The 13,779-nt window shown below is 49.0% G+C and overlaps 1 protein-coding gene across 2 annotated transcripts in view; it reads left to right on the top strand.

Annotated features, from left to right (window-relative positions):
* The window catches only part of rev3l (REV3 like, DNA directed polymerase zeta catalytic subunit), a 60,825-nt gene that overhangs the window by 30,887 nt on the left and 16,159 nt on the right, over positions 1 to 13,779 (top strand). For both annotated transcript variants that reach the window (XM_079360342.1, XM_079360343.1), the window contains exons 8-14: positions 108 to 192; positions 5,563 to 5,705; positions 6,374 to 6,505; positions 7,244 to 7,481; positions 7,848 to 7,990; positions 8,773 to 12,565; positions 12,852 to 13,717. In XM_079360342.1, coding sequence (XP_079216468.1) covers positions 108 to 192; positions 5,563 to 5,705; positions 6,374 to 6,505; positions 7,244 to 7,481; positions 7,848 to 7,990; positions 8,773 to 12,565; positions 12,852 to 13,717 — 5,400 coding nt within the window. The remainder of the gene's footprint in view (positions 1 to 107; positions 193 to 5,562; positions 5,706 to 6,373; positions 6,506 to 7,243; positions 7,482 to 7,847; positions 7,991 to 8,772; positions 12,566 to 12,851; positions 13,718 to 13,779) is intronic.

A 13,779-nucleotide genomic window follows, 5' to 3' on the forward strand; every position in this document is an offset into this window, starting at 1 on the left:
TACTGACCAAAATGTTTCCATCAGAGCGAAGAATGTGACGCGTGGAAAAAGTCTTTCATTCAGACCGACAGTTCTTTATTCAAAAAGTCTGTGTGATGTTTTTACAGATCGAGGGAGTGTCACCCCAACCGAGAGCGAGCAAATCTTCATGAGGAGATTCAAGGAGATTCTGAAGGAGAACGAGTTTGACGTGTAAGTCCTGCGTCTTTCCTTTTGATCTACGGTCGGCTTGACAGTTTGGGGCGGGAGTGACGGGACTGGGCAGATGTTTCAGGACGTACTAAATCTGAAAGTCATCAGCGGACAATGGTTTTGTTTCCCCCCCGAGGAAGGCCTGACACAGCTGGCAGACACGGTGTTTAAATAAGAGCACATGATGCAGCCAGGCACACGAAGAAGAAGCACTCAGTTTCTCACTTCTGTTGGTCATTACGTCAAAGAGGTATGAAGATGTTGGATGTCCTCAGTTCACCCCACGTCTGCATGCCTCATGTCAGTAACTTTCTGCTCTCATATCTGACAAACTGAGGGGCGTCTAAAACCACAGTGTGTGTGTGTGTGTGTGTGTGTGTGTGTGTGGGGGGGGGCTGGTGCAAACAAATCCAGAGCATTCAGGAGCAGAATCTAAAGTTAGAAGGAGGACATACTGACTGCACTTCAACATGTTTCATTAAAGTCTGAACAGAGAGTGAGCTCACTTAGCACAATTAGCAGTGGGGAGTAAACAAGTCATAAATCATGTTTTCCTGTTTGCTAATGTGAATGTAAAGCTCTGAGACATGGAGGGTTTAAGACATAGGAAGCAAGGACGGAGAAAGTGAAACAAAAACAGATGTTGGGGGGGGGGGCTAGTGAAGGAAAAATTCCCCTCCCTTCCTCACCCTCTTCCTCCTACTCCCACGATGTACAGGCAGAAAGTATTTCCTGTTATAAATAAAAGTACAGTCAGCTCGGCAGCCGTGTATTAAATCCAGATGGCTCCTATTCACAATGTGAGACAGGAGCGGAGGGGAGGAAGAGTGGTGGGTGAGCCTTCCTCCGTCCCCCCTCCACAGTCTCTCACTGCCTGTGTGGCTGCTTTCTTTTTACTCTGATGTGCACAATGCTGATTCTCAAGGAGCCGCTCAGTGCTCAAGGCTTTGTTGGGATTTTCTCTTTTTTGAACAGTCTTCCCTACCTTCACAGAAACATCTTCAGTACTATTTATAAACACACTGATTCTTTTAACCCTCTACGCCATGGCTCACATGAAACCTGGGGAAGGGGGGGTGGGGCACAATACGTGCATTTTGAAGAAGGTTCTGTGGTTGATTAGGTTCGCAATAATGAAGTTTGTTTTCACACAGTTTATGATCACCATCCTGCTTGACACGTTAAAACAGACATTCACTAGTAGTCATGGTAGTTAGCGCTTCAGCATGGCATGTTTCCTTAAAGGTCACATGTTATCCTCCTCTTCATCCAGTCTAAATCAGTCTCAGAGCTCCTCTTCAACATGTGTGTGAAGCGTCTCGTTGTAAATCTACACTGATCCTGTATTTGATCATGTCTATAAACCCCTCTATTTCAGCCCTGATCAGAACAGGCTGTTTCTGTGTCTGTAGCTTTAAATATGTAAATGAGCTGTGTCTGACCACGCCCCCTCTCTGGAAGGACTCGGGTGTACTATTGTTCACGGTGAGAAGGCAGACTCAGAGGGCAGAACAAACACCCACCTGGGGGAGGGCCTACTGCCCTTTGTGATGTCACAAAGGGAAAATCTCCAAACGGCCTGTTTGAGCACACATTTTCTGAAAAGTTGAGCAGACAACTTTTCTGCTCAGGTTAAACAATCAAGGCAGCTCCTGGAGAAGGAGATGACAGTAACCAAGCTGAAGCAAGCATGAACATGTTTTTGTGAAATATCCTTCCTTGGACGTCGTTGATCAATGTGAATAAACTAAACTTCGGTTATCATCTTTCATTTCATCGAGTAATGAAAGGTGGATATTTACTTTTTCAGTCAGAGGTTCCTTTTATGTAGGGCTGGTTGTTTCTTTGTTTGACACCTACACATGTAAAATATCCTGATCACATGATTAAAAAAAAAAAAAGATTGCAGAAATTCATCCAGGTGTCCCATAGATGTATCATTTCTTTTAGAAATATCTCCTGTGGTACTCGGATCCCCCTCGGAATCAATCATCAACAAACCTAACGAGCGTGTCTCTGGACTGGGCGAGGAAGCCCGAGTTCCCGGAGAGAACCCACACATGCAAACTCCACACAGAGGGGCTTCTTTCCAACAGACTCCTCCTATTTTACCGCACTCAGACTCCCCTTCCGCCAGGGGGGCGTGGCAATGTGTTAATCGCTGCAGTAATCTCCCGACGCCTGCCAGCCTCCCTCTCTCCCTCGTCGCCTCTAAAGTCGTTAAGATAGCAGACTAATTAAGAGACAGTCAGACGGCGGCACGTGCTCGCTGACTCTCCGGAGGCCTTTTCCTTCCACGGCTCAACAGAGCAAAGTCTCAAAACGACTTCCAGGCTGCCGGAAAATCTCGCTCACTGTCAAACCAACATCAGAGGCTGGAGAGGCAGCTGGATGATTACTGAGTGAAGGCATAAAAATAACCCACTGAGTTCATATATTTCTACATAGTTTTTGGCTTTTAGGAAAACTGGAAACCAATCCAGAATGAACAGGCTGACTTAACTGACTTAACCCTAAAGACGGGAAAACCTTCAGCTAATTTAAGTTTTAAAATGACTAAAAGTAAGTATGTGTATAAAACCTTTGGCTCATTTCATCACACACTGTGGTCTTCTTTTGAAGTTTCTATATCACTGCAGTGATGCTTTACAGGGTCATGTGATGAATTAACAGTAAGGAGCTACAGATGCTCACAGCTGTTTGTACTACTTACAAAATCCACAACAGTGAACTTATTCTTTAAAGAACCAATCAGTAAGATATCTACTGACTGAAATGATGACGCTCTCTTCCTCTGTGATCAGACATGAAGGAAACATGCTGTGTTGAAGTTCTTCTCTTCAACAATCCAGCAGTCAGTATGTCCTCCTTCTAACTTTAGATTCTGATCCTGAATGCTCTGGATTTGTTTGGACCAGAGAAGGTAGACGGTTTTAAGGCCCCCCACACGGCCGTTTTGGACGCCCCTCAGTTTGTCAGATATGAGAGCAGTTATCAGGTCAGCAGGTGTTGCAGCGATGGAAGTGAGCAGTGGAACTGCTTCAGATAGAAGTGATTGTACCCGAGCTAAAAAGCCTCTGCATGTTTCTAATAAGCTCCAGCAGCAGAAAGCTGCTCAAACTAGGATCAATGTTGGAGATGATTTTAAAAATGGAGAGAGGTTAGAACACAGAAAGGTTTACAGAGCGATGCAGAGCTGGCTAAACACTGAAGCTACAGTGTCCACCACATGGTGACCTGTGTGAGCCTCCACTCTAGAGAGGAGGAGGGAGACAGCTCTCTGTGATGTTTAGAGTTTATACTGCAGTACCCATTTTAACCACTGGGTGTCAGAGCTACATACTGCTCCTTTAACATGGTCCAGGTCTAATAACTGATGGAGCGGGCAGACGTATTCATGGTTGATGTTGAAGAGGCGGAGCTGTAGGGCGGAGGCGGAGGAAGTGAAGTGTGTCTACACCGTGAGGATCGGTCCAGTATTCAGCACCTGTGTGTCTCCGGTCTGGTTTCTTTTATCGTCTCCCAACATCAGCACAGCCTCTCTGAGCGATGGTTCAGAATCTGTGCAGCTTCACACAGCAGTCCTTTTACCATGTCTTTGAATTAACAGGCGGGTGGATACAAAACCTGTTCAAGGCATTTTGTTTTTGATAGTCCGGCACATAGTTGGAAGTAAACCTGCAACCTCCAGGGCTCACGGCTCAAATCCTCAACCCTGTCCCGATGAATCAGAGCGAGAAATAAAACACATTTCCAGGTTTGGATAAGCACCTATTTTCTTCTTCTTCTTCTTCTTCTTCTTCTGATGGCTTCTGTGAAATTTGTTCCACTATCGAGTGACGACCGCCCGGCTGCTCTACATTTCAATATTTCAGAGTCACTAAGTGGTGGGTTGCTAGGCGATGAAGCCGGGCAGCATGGGTGAGGGAGCGTGATGGGCAGCTTGTTGCTCTGAGCGATCTGGAGGGAAACATAGCCAAAGTTGGCCGCCTGCCAATTTTCCATTCATATTCCCTCTGCTACACACACGCACACACGCACACACACACACACACGAGCCAGACTAAAGCCTCTCTCCACACACACGTGAAGCCGCCCACACACACAGTGTAAACGGAGCTCTTCCCCTGATTGAGACCCGCAGTAAAGAGACGCTAATGAAACTCGACTGCAGGAGGGCAGATACCAGAAGGTCCTCTGCTTTCTCATTCAGGTAAATGCCAAGCTCACAGCGCTGGCTGCTCGCGCTCATGTCAGAAGGGAAAACGTCTCCATAAGCTTCCTGCAGATGTGAGTCCATGGATAAACAACGCTTGGATTTGATCTGTAAGCTCTGATTTTGTTTGAATTGATTATTTTTCTGTCTGAGAATACGAAACCTTCGGTGATCGATCGGCCGACGATGAAACATTCTGCAGCTTAATTTAGATAAATAACGACGTAGGAACCAGCTCCCGATGTTCATCGATATCAGGAAGAGAAAAAATTTGATCGATCTTCAACCTTTATATATCTATATATATATATATATATACACACATATATACATATATATATATATATATATATATACACACATATATATATATATATATATATATATATAGATATAGATAGATGCACATATTGTGTTGATTTCTCAAACTTCTGGTAACTGCGCATGTCGGAGCATCACCGCTTGATGATGATTGTTGAAATTCATACAGCGCCCTCTGCTGGTGAAAGAGAACTGCTGGTGTAAAACTAGAAACTCAAACTAACTGGCTGATGATTAAATCTAGAAATATCTGCGATGACTTCAGGCAGAACCTCGAACCGACCTGATCGGGCCCATGTAGATTATTTAGATTATTTCCATCTGCGACACGGAAGCACTGTCTGTCGTTTGGACACATTTTGTCTTCATTGAAGACGACGGTGAACAAAGAGAAGTCGGATGTCAACACTGCAGAAAAACTGTTTGCAAGAAATGCAAGTTCATCATTTTCATCACTTTAGTTCATTTTCTACTTTAAAACTGAAATGTGCCGCTTTTATTTCAGTTTGAAATAAAACAGTTGATCAGACATCATATTAAAACGTGTCCCAGCTTTCAGAGTGGAGCATGTTTACAGCAGAGAGCATGGCAGTGAGCTATCAGGGCAAAAATCAACAATTAATAATCGCTCATGAGTCGTCACCAAGGTCACATGTTTAGTGTTTATCAGCGTCTCATAAATAAATTATAGAACGGGTTAAACCTGCTGGCACCGGGTACTTCAATGTTTGTTTTTCCCAGCATCCTCTTATGTTTCCAAACATGCAGAAGGTCTCAGAAGTCTGATTGATGCATGCTGATCAAACCGTGTGTCTTTGTGTTTGCCTGCTCAGGACTCAGAGTCTGTCTGCTGGAGAAGGGGACGATCAGGAGGACTTCCTGGGGGATCTCAGTCTTCACTCTGACCTCCTGACCTCTGAGGGTCTGCCGTGTACGCTGGCTAACGCTGTGGAGGCGCACAGGGACTCGCAGCTCGGTGAGGATCAACTTTAAATGCGTGCAGCGGGAGCTGAAGTCTGTTTGAGATGTTAACACGTCTTCAGTCTTTGTTTCTTTGTTTGTAGCAGAGGGAGAAATGCTGCGGCTCTCATTCATGTTTCCACTTTCTTCCCTTTGTTTTCACGTATGGATCACACTGCATTTGTTTTCCGCCTCTTTTAAATGTTGCCGCTCCGCTCACTGTGCGGTCGGCTGGACATGGAACTGTTAAAACGATGTTTGTTGTCTTGGCTCCAGCTGAGTCCGGGGTTCACAGTGTGGCACTCTGTGATTAGCATTAGCCTAATCTGCTGGCACGCTGTCTGCCAAGTCCCACACCGGAGCAACGTAGCTGCCAGGGACAGCAGCAACACACACACACACACACACACACACACACACACACACACACACACACACACACACACACACACACACACACACACACACACACACACACACACACACACACACACACACACACACACACACACACACACACACACACACACACACACACACACACACACACACACACACACACACACACTGACCTCATGATGAACTGTGTGTGTGTTGATGAACCAGTCTTTTTCATACTCTCCGTAGAGGTCTGTCAGACGTGTAACATGTGATGCTAACATCGCTCTCCTCTTCTCGTCCAAGAATCTTCCCTGAGGAGCAGCGGGAAGCTCCCAGAGGAGGCGGTGGTGGACGAGGAGGCCATCTTGAGTCTCCTGGAGAACAGTCAGACCTTCCTGCCTCTGTCGCAGACATCCAACCACTCGCCGCTCTTAGGTATGTGAGCTCCGTCGTTTCTTTGTGTCACAGAAGGATCATTTGTTTTTATTTATTTAAAACACAGCGACGGGCTGAGCTCGCATGCTAAAAGAAGAAACTTGTGGATTTAAGTTTCTCTGAAAGAACACAATTAAAATGAGTGATTTTGTCATTATGAGCTCTAAATAGACTTTATCATGGTTTTCTATCAATATCTGCTAAATCCAACCAGATGAGTGTCTGCTCGGTCCCCGCCCTGCCACGGCGACAGCGCTCTCTCACTCCGCTGCTCTGCGTCTCACATGTCAGAGCAGATCGAGCGGGACAGGAAGTCAGACAAAGAAACATGAAAAGAGGATCTTTCAGAGTCAAACACTGTTTTTGACGGTTGTGAAGAGTCGCCGTGTGGGAGCTCGTTTTTAAAGCTTTTAAACCACATCTTCCTATCTTGGGCTGATTGTGTGACACGCACGTTGACTCCAGATGAAAAGGCAACGTGCGCACATGAATGAGCTGACTCGCGATGCAGGCGCATCTTGTGAAACTTCTGTTATGTGCGTCTCCCGTCTGTCTGCCAACCCTCCAACAAGAGACGTGGGTCCTCTCCACCTTCAGCTGCTCCAGAAAGAACGCGGCGTTTCATTTGCCTTCAATACGAGCTTTTACACAACAGTGAAAAATTCAAGGGTTCAAATGTTTGAGTATTGATGTTTTCAGCTTTTTGATGTTTTGTTTGTGTTGGTTTGCTGACTTCAGACAACAGCCAAGATCACGCCATCGTTGATCTGCTGGCTGGCCTGGAGGACGATGGTTTCCGCAGGACCCCCGTCAGGCAGAACTCCCAGTCTCAGTCACTTCCTGGCAACAGGAGCTGCATCTACAACAGTGACGAGGAGGAGGCGGAGCCGGAGCTGGAGAGGGAGGAGGCGGAGCTCAGCGTGATGATGTCACAGCGGTGGGACAAAGAGCCGCCGGAGAGCTCACCCTCCCAGAGGCGAGTTTGTGATCCAGCGAACAAATGTTTAAATCCTGTTATCTTGTTATGGAAGACACATGTTCCTGTTTCATCGACATTTCATAAAAGATAGATTATCAGAAAACGGCGTGTGGAGCTTCGAATGTGTTAGAGAAAGATGTCACGTTGATAATAAAGATCTACGTCTCTGTATTATGATTTCAGGATTCTTGATCTATAGATATGGGATCAGATCAGATATCTGAAATAACAGATGGGTTCACAGCAGTGTTGTGCACGTTACTGAAGAACGACGCGTGTGTGACAAGCCTGCGTGCAGTCTGCAGGCGTGTCCTCTGAGGCGGCGTCTGGGCTTTGTTTAATCTGTCTCTCCTGTGCGTGCAGGCCGGGGGCGAAGGAGCCGGAGGACGCCTTCAGTGACGAGCAGCAGGACTCCTCTGACGAAGACATGGACTGGAGCGGGAATAACTCCCTGTTCGCCAACCTGTCCATCCCGCAGCTCGACGGCGCTGCAGACGAGAGCAGCGGTGAGTCGGCTCGTGCTGAGACTTACCGAGAAGCCAGACATGCCAGTTTTTCTGTGACGCTCGTCTTTCCCTCCGTGCTGCTTCATGTGCCATCGAGGATATCGGACCACCGATGTGACAGCAGCTGCACAACAACTGTTTGGGCTGAAGCTCGTTTGATCTAATTCGATTACGAGGGAGCTGTGATTTAATCTCCAGCAAGAAACTGGGACTCTAATTGATTTCCTGTGGTATTCTAAATTAGCTCCGAATAAATGTTTGCGTGGCTGTGAAGACAGAGGAAGTGAAGAACTTCCTTCCTCATATTAATCTATGCAGCGTCTGAACTAACTTCCCAGTGTGTTTGTCTCATAGAGATGCACATAAACCCAAGCTCTGATGCTTCATAAATACATATTTTCATTTATATCCTCATGTTTTAAAGGTCACTTATAATTCAAAATCCACTTCATCATGTTTCTCTGACACTAATATTTCATAGGTCAGACACAGCTCATTTACATATTTAAAGCTACAGACACAGAAACAGCCTGTTCTGAGCAGGGCTGAAATAGAGGGGTTTATAGACGTGATCAAATACAGGATCAGAGTGGATTTACAACAACACACTTCATATGTTTTGAGGAGCTCTGAGACTTCTTGACACTGGTTGAAGAGGCAGAGAATATGTGACCTTTAATAGAAAAATGTCAGGTGTGGGGTAGAAAAAGATTTTTGATAATCTCTTGCTGCTGACCGCTCTCGTTAAGATGCCTCTTTTTCCTCTTTTGTTGTATCCATAGATTCATCTTTAACAGACAGCGGCTCCAGGTCACAGTCCTCTCTCGTAGTCACAGAAAAGATGCTCGGGAAAAGAAACCCGTTCCCCGGGGAGTCAGTCCACCTGGAGCCACCTTCCTCGGCGAAGATCCTCCTGGAGTGCAAGCACCCCGAGCACAGACCTGGTCACGTGCTGGACACGGAGCAGCCACATGACAAGCACTTTCAATCAAAGAGCAGCCAGGACAGCAGCAGTGAATGTTCAACAGGGTTTAAGGTTAATAAAGAAATCCCCTACATCCCACCAGTCAAACACCCCATCCCCTGTAAGATAGCTGATCACCCTGAAGCGTCTCCCATCTGCGTAGACAAAGAGGACATACGACCCCTGTACACCTTTGACAAGCAAACCTCCATAGCTTTGGAAAAGACAGACCTCGAGAGTTTCACATTTGGTAACGGAAAGGTCACCAAAAACAGGAAGAAGTACGGCAGCATAAAGAATGTAGAAAAGAACTGTCTGTCCATCCTGCAGAACCACAGGACGTTCTCCCTCTGTTACTCTGAGCTGAGAAACTGCTCAGCAAAGACCGAGCTGGAACTGACCCCGAAGGACACAAAAAGCCCCATTCTGATGAACATCTCCTCCTCCCCGTCGCCCATAGAGGACGAGGACGAGTTCCTCGACCCGGGGGAGGAAGAAATGGACCAGGACAGTGAGGAGGGAGATGTTGGTGAACTCAAAATCAGGTACGAGGACTATCAGGAAAATAAGACGGAGATGACAATAGGAGCCCAGCAGGAAGCACACTACAAGTTCTTTCCCAGCGTCATCCTCTCCAACTGCCTCAGTAGGAAGAAGGCTGCGGGCAAAAAGCTGGCAGAACCCTGCGGCGAGCCAGAACCGACGCCGCAGCGCAGAGCGAGGGTGAAAATAAGCAAAAAAAGGTTGGGATTGGTAGGGTCGAGGATTAAAGTTAACACAGGTGTAAGCTCTACCTCTGAGAGCCAGCTTAGTACTGGCCTCACCTCACAAACACCTGCCTGTCCACTGACTGCAGACACAGACATGCCTGATGTGGGGGTCCAACCAGGAAACGAGGCTGAGCCCATTAAAAATGGGCCAACGCTGGAGGCAGACATGTTGATTGCAAAGCAGGAGCCGGAACAAGAGGAGGAATCTGTAATGGAACAGACTGACTCCCAGTCAGAGCCCTCGGCCACCACTGCTCCCAGCGCCTCTGAGGAACCTAAAGAAGAGACGCTAAGCCCACTGCAAGATCTGTCTGCCAAACTCACCTGTACAAAGCCGTCTTCCCTGCCCGGGAGTAAATACACCCTGAGGACCAAACGGAAGATGCTCTTGGACGGTGACGATGGAGAACACTCAGGTGCCTCTCGTTCCAAACACCCGGCCTCCAAAGAACGACTCAAGGACTCGGATGTCTCCGGAGGCCAGGAGGTCAAGTACCAGAAACGGCGCAAGAAGGAGCCACCTATCATCATCAAGTATATCATCATCAATAGGTTCAAAGGGCAGAAAAACATGCTGGTAAAGATGTCCAAGTTGAATGTAGAGGAGCAGGTGGTGTTGTTGACGCCAGACAAGCTGGAGCAGTACAATAAATTAGCCCCTCTGAGGGATTTCTGGCCCAAGGTGCCCGAATCCACAGCTGAGAAATTTCCCATCACAGAGCCAAAGGTCAAGAAACACCCCAAAAGAAAGGCAAAGGTTAACTCCACCAATAAGAAAACGGTCGGTAAACCATACAAACCTCAGGTCAGACGGCGAGAACGGGTCAAAAAGATCCAAGGCTGTCAGAGAGGCCCGGTTCTCCCCTCTCTGCCGCCTCCTCGGCCATGTTACTGTGAGCTAGCAGACGACCACGGCGTTGAGTACACTGATGTCATGGTAGAGTTGGGTTACCTCTCCGATAGATCCCAAAGCCCGATAGATTCGACCCCACCTCGATGTTGGTCCCCAAGTGACCCTCTCATGGAAGCCGGCCCAACGGACCAACTGATCAACCCGCTCAGCGATCCGTGTCTCAGTTCTGCTTTTCACACACAAAGCCCAGAGTCTCCGACCAAAGGAGCACGGAGGAGGCGTCGAGCTGCCAAAGCTAAGAAAGTCACAGACACTAAGAGGAAGGTTATCAAGCCTGCGCCCAGTCCCCCCGGGGAACAGGAGCCCAAGAAGGTCAAGGCAAGGCGAAGTCGAGCTCCCAGGCAGAACAAGAAAACTGAAGATGTTGCCGAAGTTTCTGTCAACCGTTGTCCAACCACCACAAGAACAAGAAAGCCTCGCAAAAAGAAATGTCAGGAACCAAAAGTCCACGATTCGAGTAAAGACGGCTCCCAGCTGCTGTTCCCAGGGGATGACGCGCCTCTGTCGGACACTTCCTCTCACGAGCTCCCTCTGTTTCAACAGCCCGGAGGCGCAGAAAGCAAAAGCCAGGACAGTTCACAGACGGCTCCTTCATCAGACTCTGCAGCCAAGCCTGTCGTACCAAAGGTGGAGGACTGTGAGACCTCCATCATGGAGGTCAACCACAACTTTCCAGAACCAGCCAAGCTCAAGCAGCAAGGTTGCCAGAACACTGTGGTGAAAACGGAGGCTTCACAGGAGTGTTCGGTTCCTCTGTCTCCTCCTGCTGGTCGGTCGTCACTGGAGGGTAGTAAAGTAGCAGCAGCGTCCCCACACTCAGGTCCTAAGAACGGGGAGATCCCCTCTCTCTCTGAGACCCCCTCTGGCTTGGCTGTCCTCAAGCAGCTTCTCCAGAGGAGGCAGCAGGGCCAGGCCCTTCCTGTTCAGGTGGTGGGTACAGCCAGCCACTCGTCTGCCCTCGCTCAGGCCACAGCTCTACTAGGTCCAGCAGCTAAAGCCACTAAATCCAGAAGGGCGCCCTCCGCTGCTCCTCGGAAACCCAGGGCCCCAAAAACCACCACTCCCAAGGAAAAGAAGCCAAGAATCCGGAAAGGTAAGGCAAGCAACAGCCAGCCCGACGTGTCGGTGAAGCAGGAGAGCAGCGTGTCGGATGACTGCCCCGTGTTCCTGTCGGAGCCAGGCATGGACCGCTGCACCTTCATCGAGGACAGCTTGTCTCCGGAGCTCCCTCATAACTACACCTTTGATATCAACGCCATCGATCAGACTGAGTTCTCCGCCCCCTACAGCGGCAGTCAGTTTGTCCTGACTGATAAACATTTACCTGCCAAGTTCTTGAGCGACGTCAGCCAGGAAGCTGTAGGCGTCGAGAAGAAGCTCCCGGGTTCGGAGGAGGAGCTTCAAAGAGGCGCAAACAAACCTCGGCCCGTCAGCCCCGACCTCTTCGACAGACCTGAGAACGGCGAGTCCGTCCCCAGTCCTGTCTCACTCCTCGACTCAGACAAGGTGAAGAGCAGGGAGTGGGACTTCTCTTTAGGTAAAGCTCACACGCTCAGCCCCTTTCAAGACTTTCACTGTGAGAGAAAAGAGCTGCTCTTCTCCGTCTTCGAGCCTGTCCTCCCTTTGCCTTTAAGCTCCGCCTCGTTCGTCGACCATGACGGCTCTCCCACGGGGGAGCTTCTGGAGAGCATCGACGGCCTAACGTCCACCACGCCCAGCAGCTCTCCACGCTCCATCAGCTCTTTATCCCAGGTGAGGGCCAGTCAGCTGCTACGGGGGCCAGGAGGTGGAGCCCGCATCCTCAAACCCCTCATGTCCCCTCCAAGCCGGGACGAGATCCTCAGCACCTTACTCGACCTTGAGATGTCGGAGGCCTGCTTCCAGGAGCCGTTCTGCAGCGACCCCTCTGATGCACCTGGAAAACCAATGTAAGACTATGAGCTGAAGTAGTACTGACTCATCATGCATGACTTCATGTATCTGCAAACCCCGTCTTTACGAGACGACCAGACGTGCTAATCTCATTTGAGTGAAACTGTGAAACAAATAAAGAATAATAAAGTGTGTCAATATGTCATTCAATCCAGTTTAATACCATTCAATCCATGCAAATGACTAGATTTTGCATATCTGTGTCACTCTGAAGCGTTGATGAATTGCAGTAATTAAAAATGTAAATCAGTCATTAATCACGTTCCCCTCTCCTCTCTCCAGGGAGGTTGGCGGCCGCAGGCTAACTGTGAGCACCAGACTGGCGAAGGAGCTGGCAGAGTTCAGTGGAGACTTGTCTCTTGAAGGCCTCCATTTCTGGAAGACGGCCTTCTCAGCCATGACGCACCCGGCCGCCGCTTTTACCTCCTCGTCACAAGCCAAGGGGGCCGAGGCCTCAGAGGCGAGAAAAGAGCAGACCGAGCTGTCCTCAGCCGGCGACAAGAAGGTCGTCCTCCTGCCCTGCAAAAACCCACCCAGCCGAGAGCGCGTCAGTCTGTGGCTGGAAGCAAGGAGGCAATATGAAAGTTTACGAAAAGGGAGACGGGACATGGATCTGCAGAAGAAAGGGTTGGATGAGGAGGCACAGCAGGCGGTGGCGGAGCCCCCTGCAGTGAAGCTGGAGCTGTCCAGCGTCCGGACCCAAAGGAGAAGGAAGCGTCACCTGTCCTTGATCATATCTCCCCTGAGGAGCACGGACTCTCAGCACACACCCACAGACCTGAGTCCACTGTCTGAAGACGCTGCTGCAGATGTCCAGCAGGAAGTCGGAGACAAATATGATGACGATGATGATAAAGCCACCTCTCCGGAGTCCCCAGAGCTGCCTCCCTGGCAGCAGTCCCGTCAGTACAGCCCCTCAGAACCAGACCCGCCCAGCAACGACAGGCAGAACTCTCCAGAAGCACAGTCACGTCAGGCGTCTGACTCTGCAGAGAGACGGGAGAATCTCAGCCCCTCACTCGTCCACGTCAGTGACAAGGACGAGGAGAGGACCAGTCCCCTCCCTCTTCACAGCACCCCCTTTTTAAGAAGAAGGCGGAGAAGCAAGGAAGACCTGGAGCCGGTGTGCAGCACGCCCAAATCTGACGGTAAGAAAACTGATGTGTCCCTCTGCACTCATCTGTGTGTGCACAGATTTATAAGGCATGAC

Source organism: Symphodus melops (assembly GCF_947650265.1).
Source record: "Symphodus melops genome assembly, chromosome: 1".
NCBI lineage: Eukaryota > Metazoa > Chordata > Actinopteri > Labriformes > Labridae > Symphodus > Symphodus melops.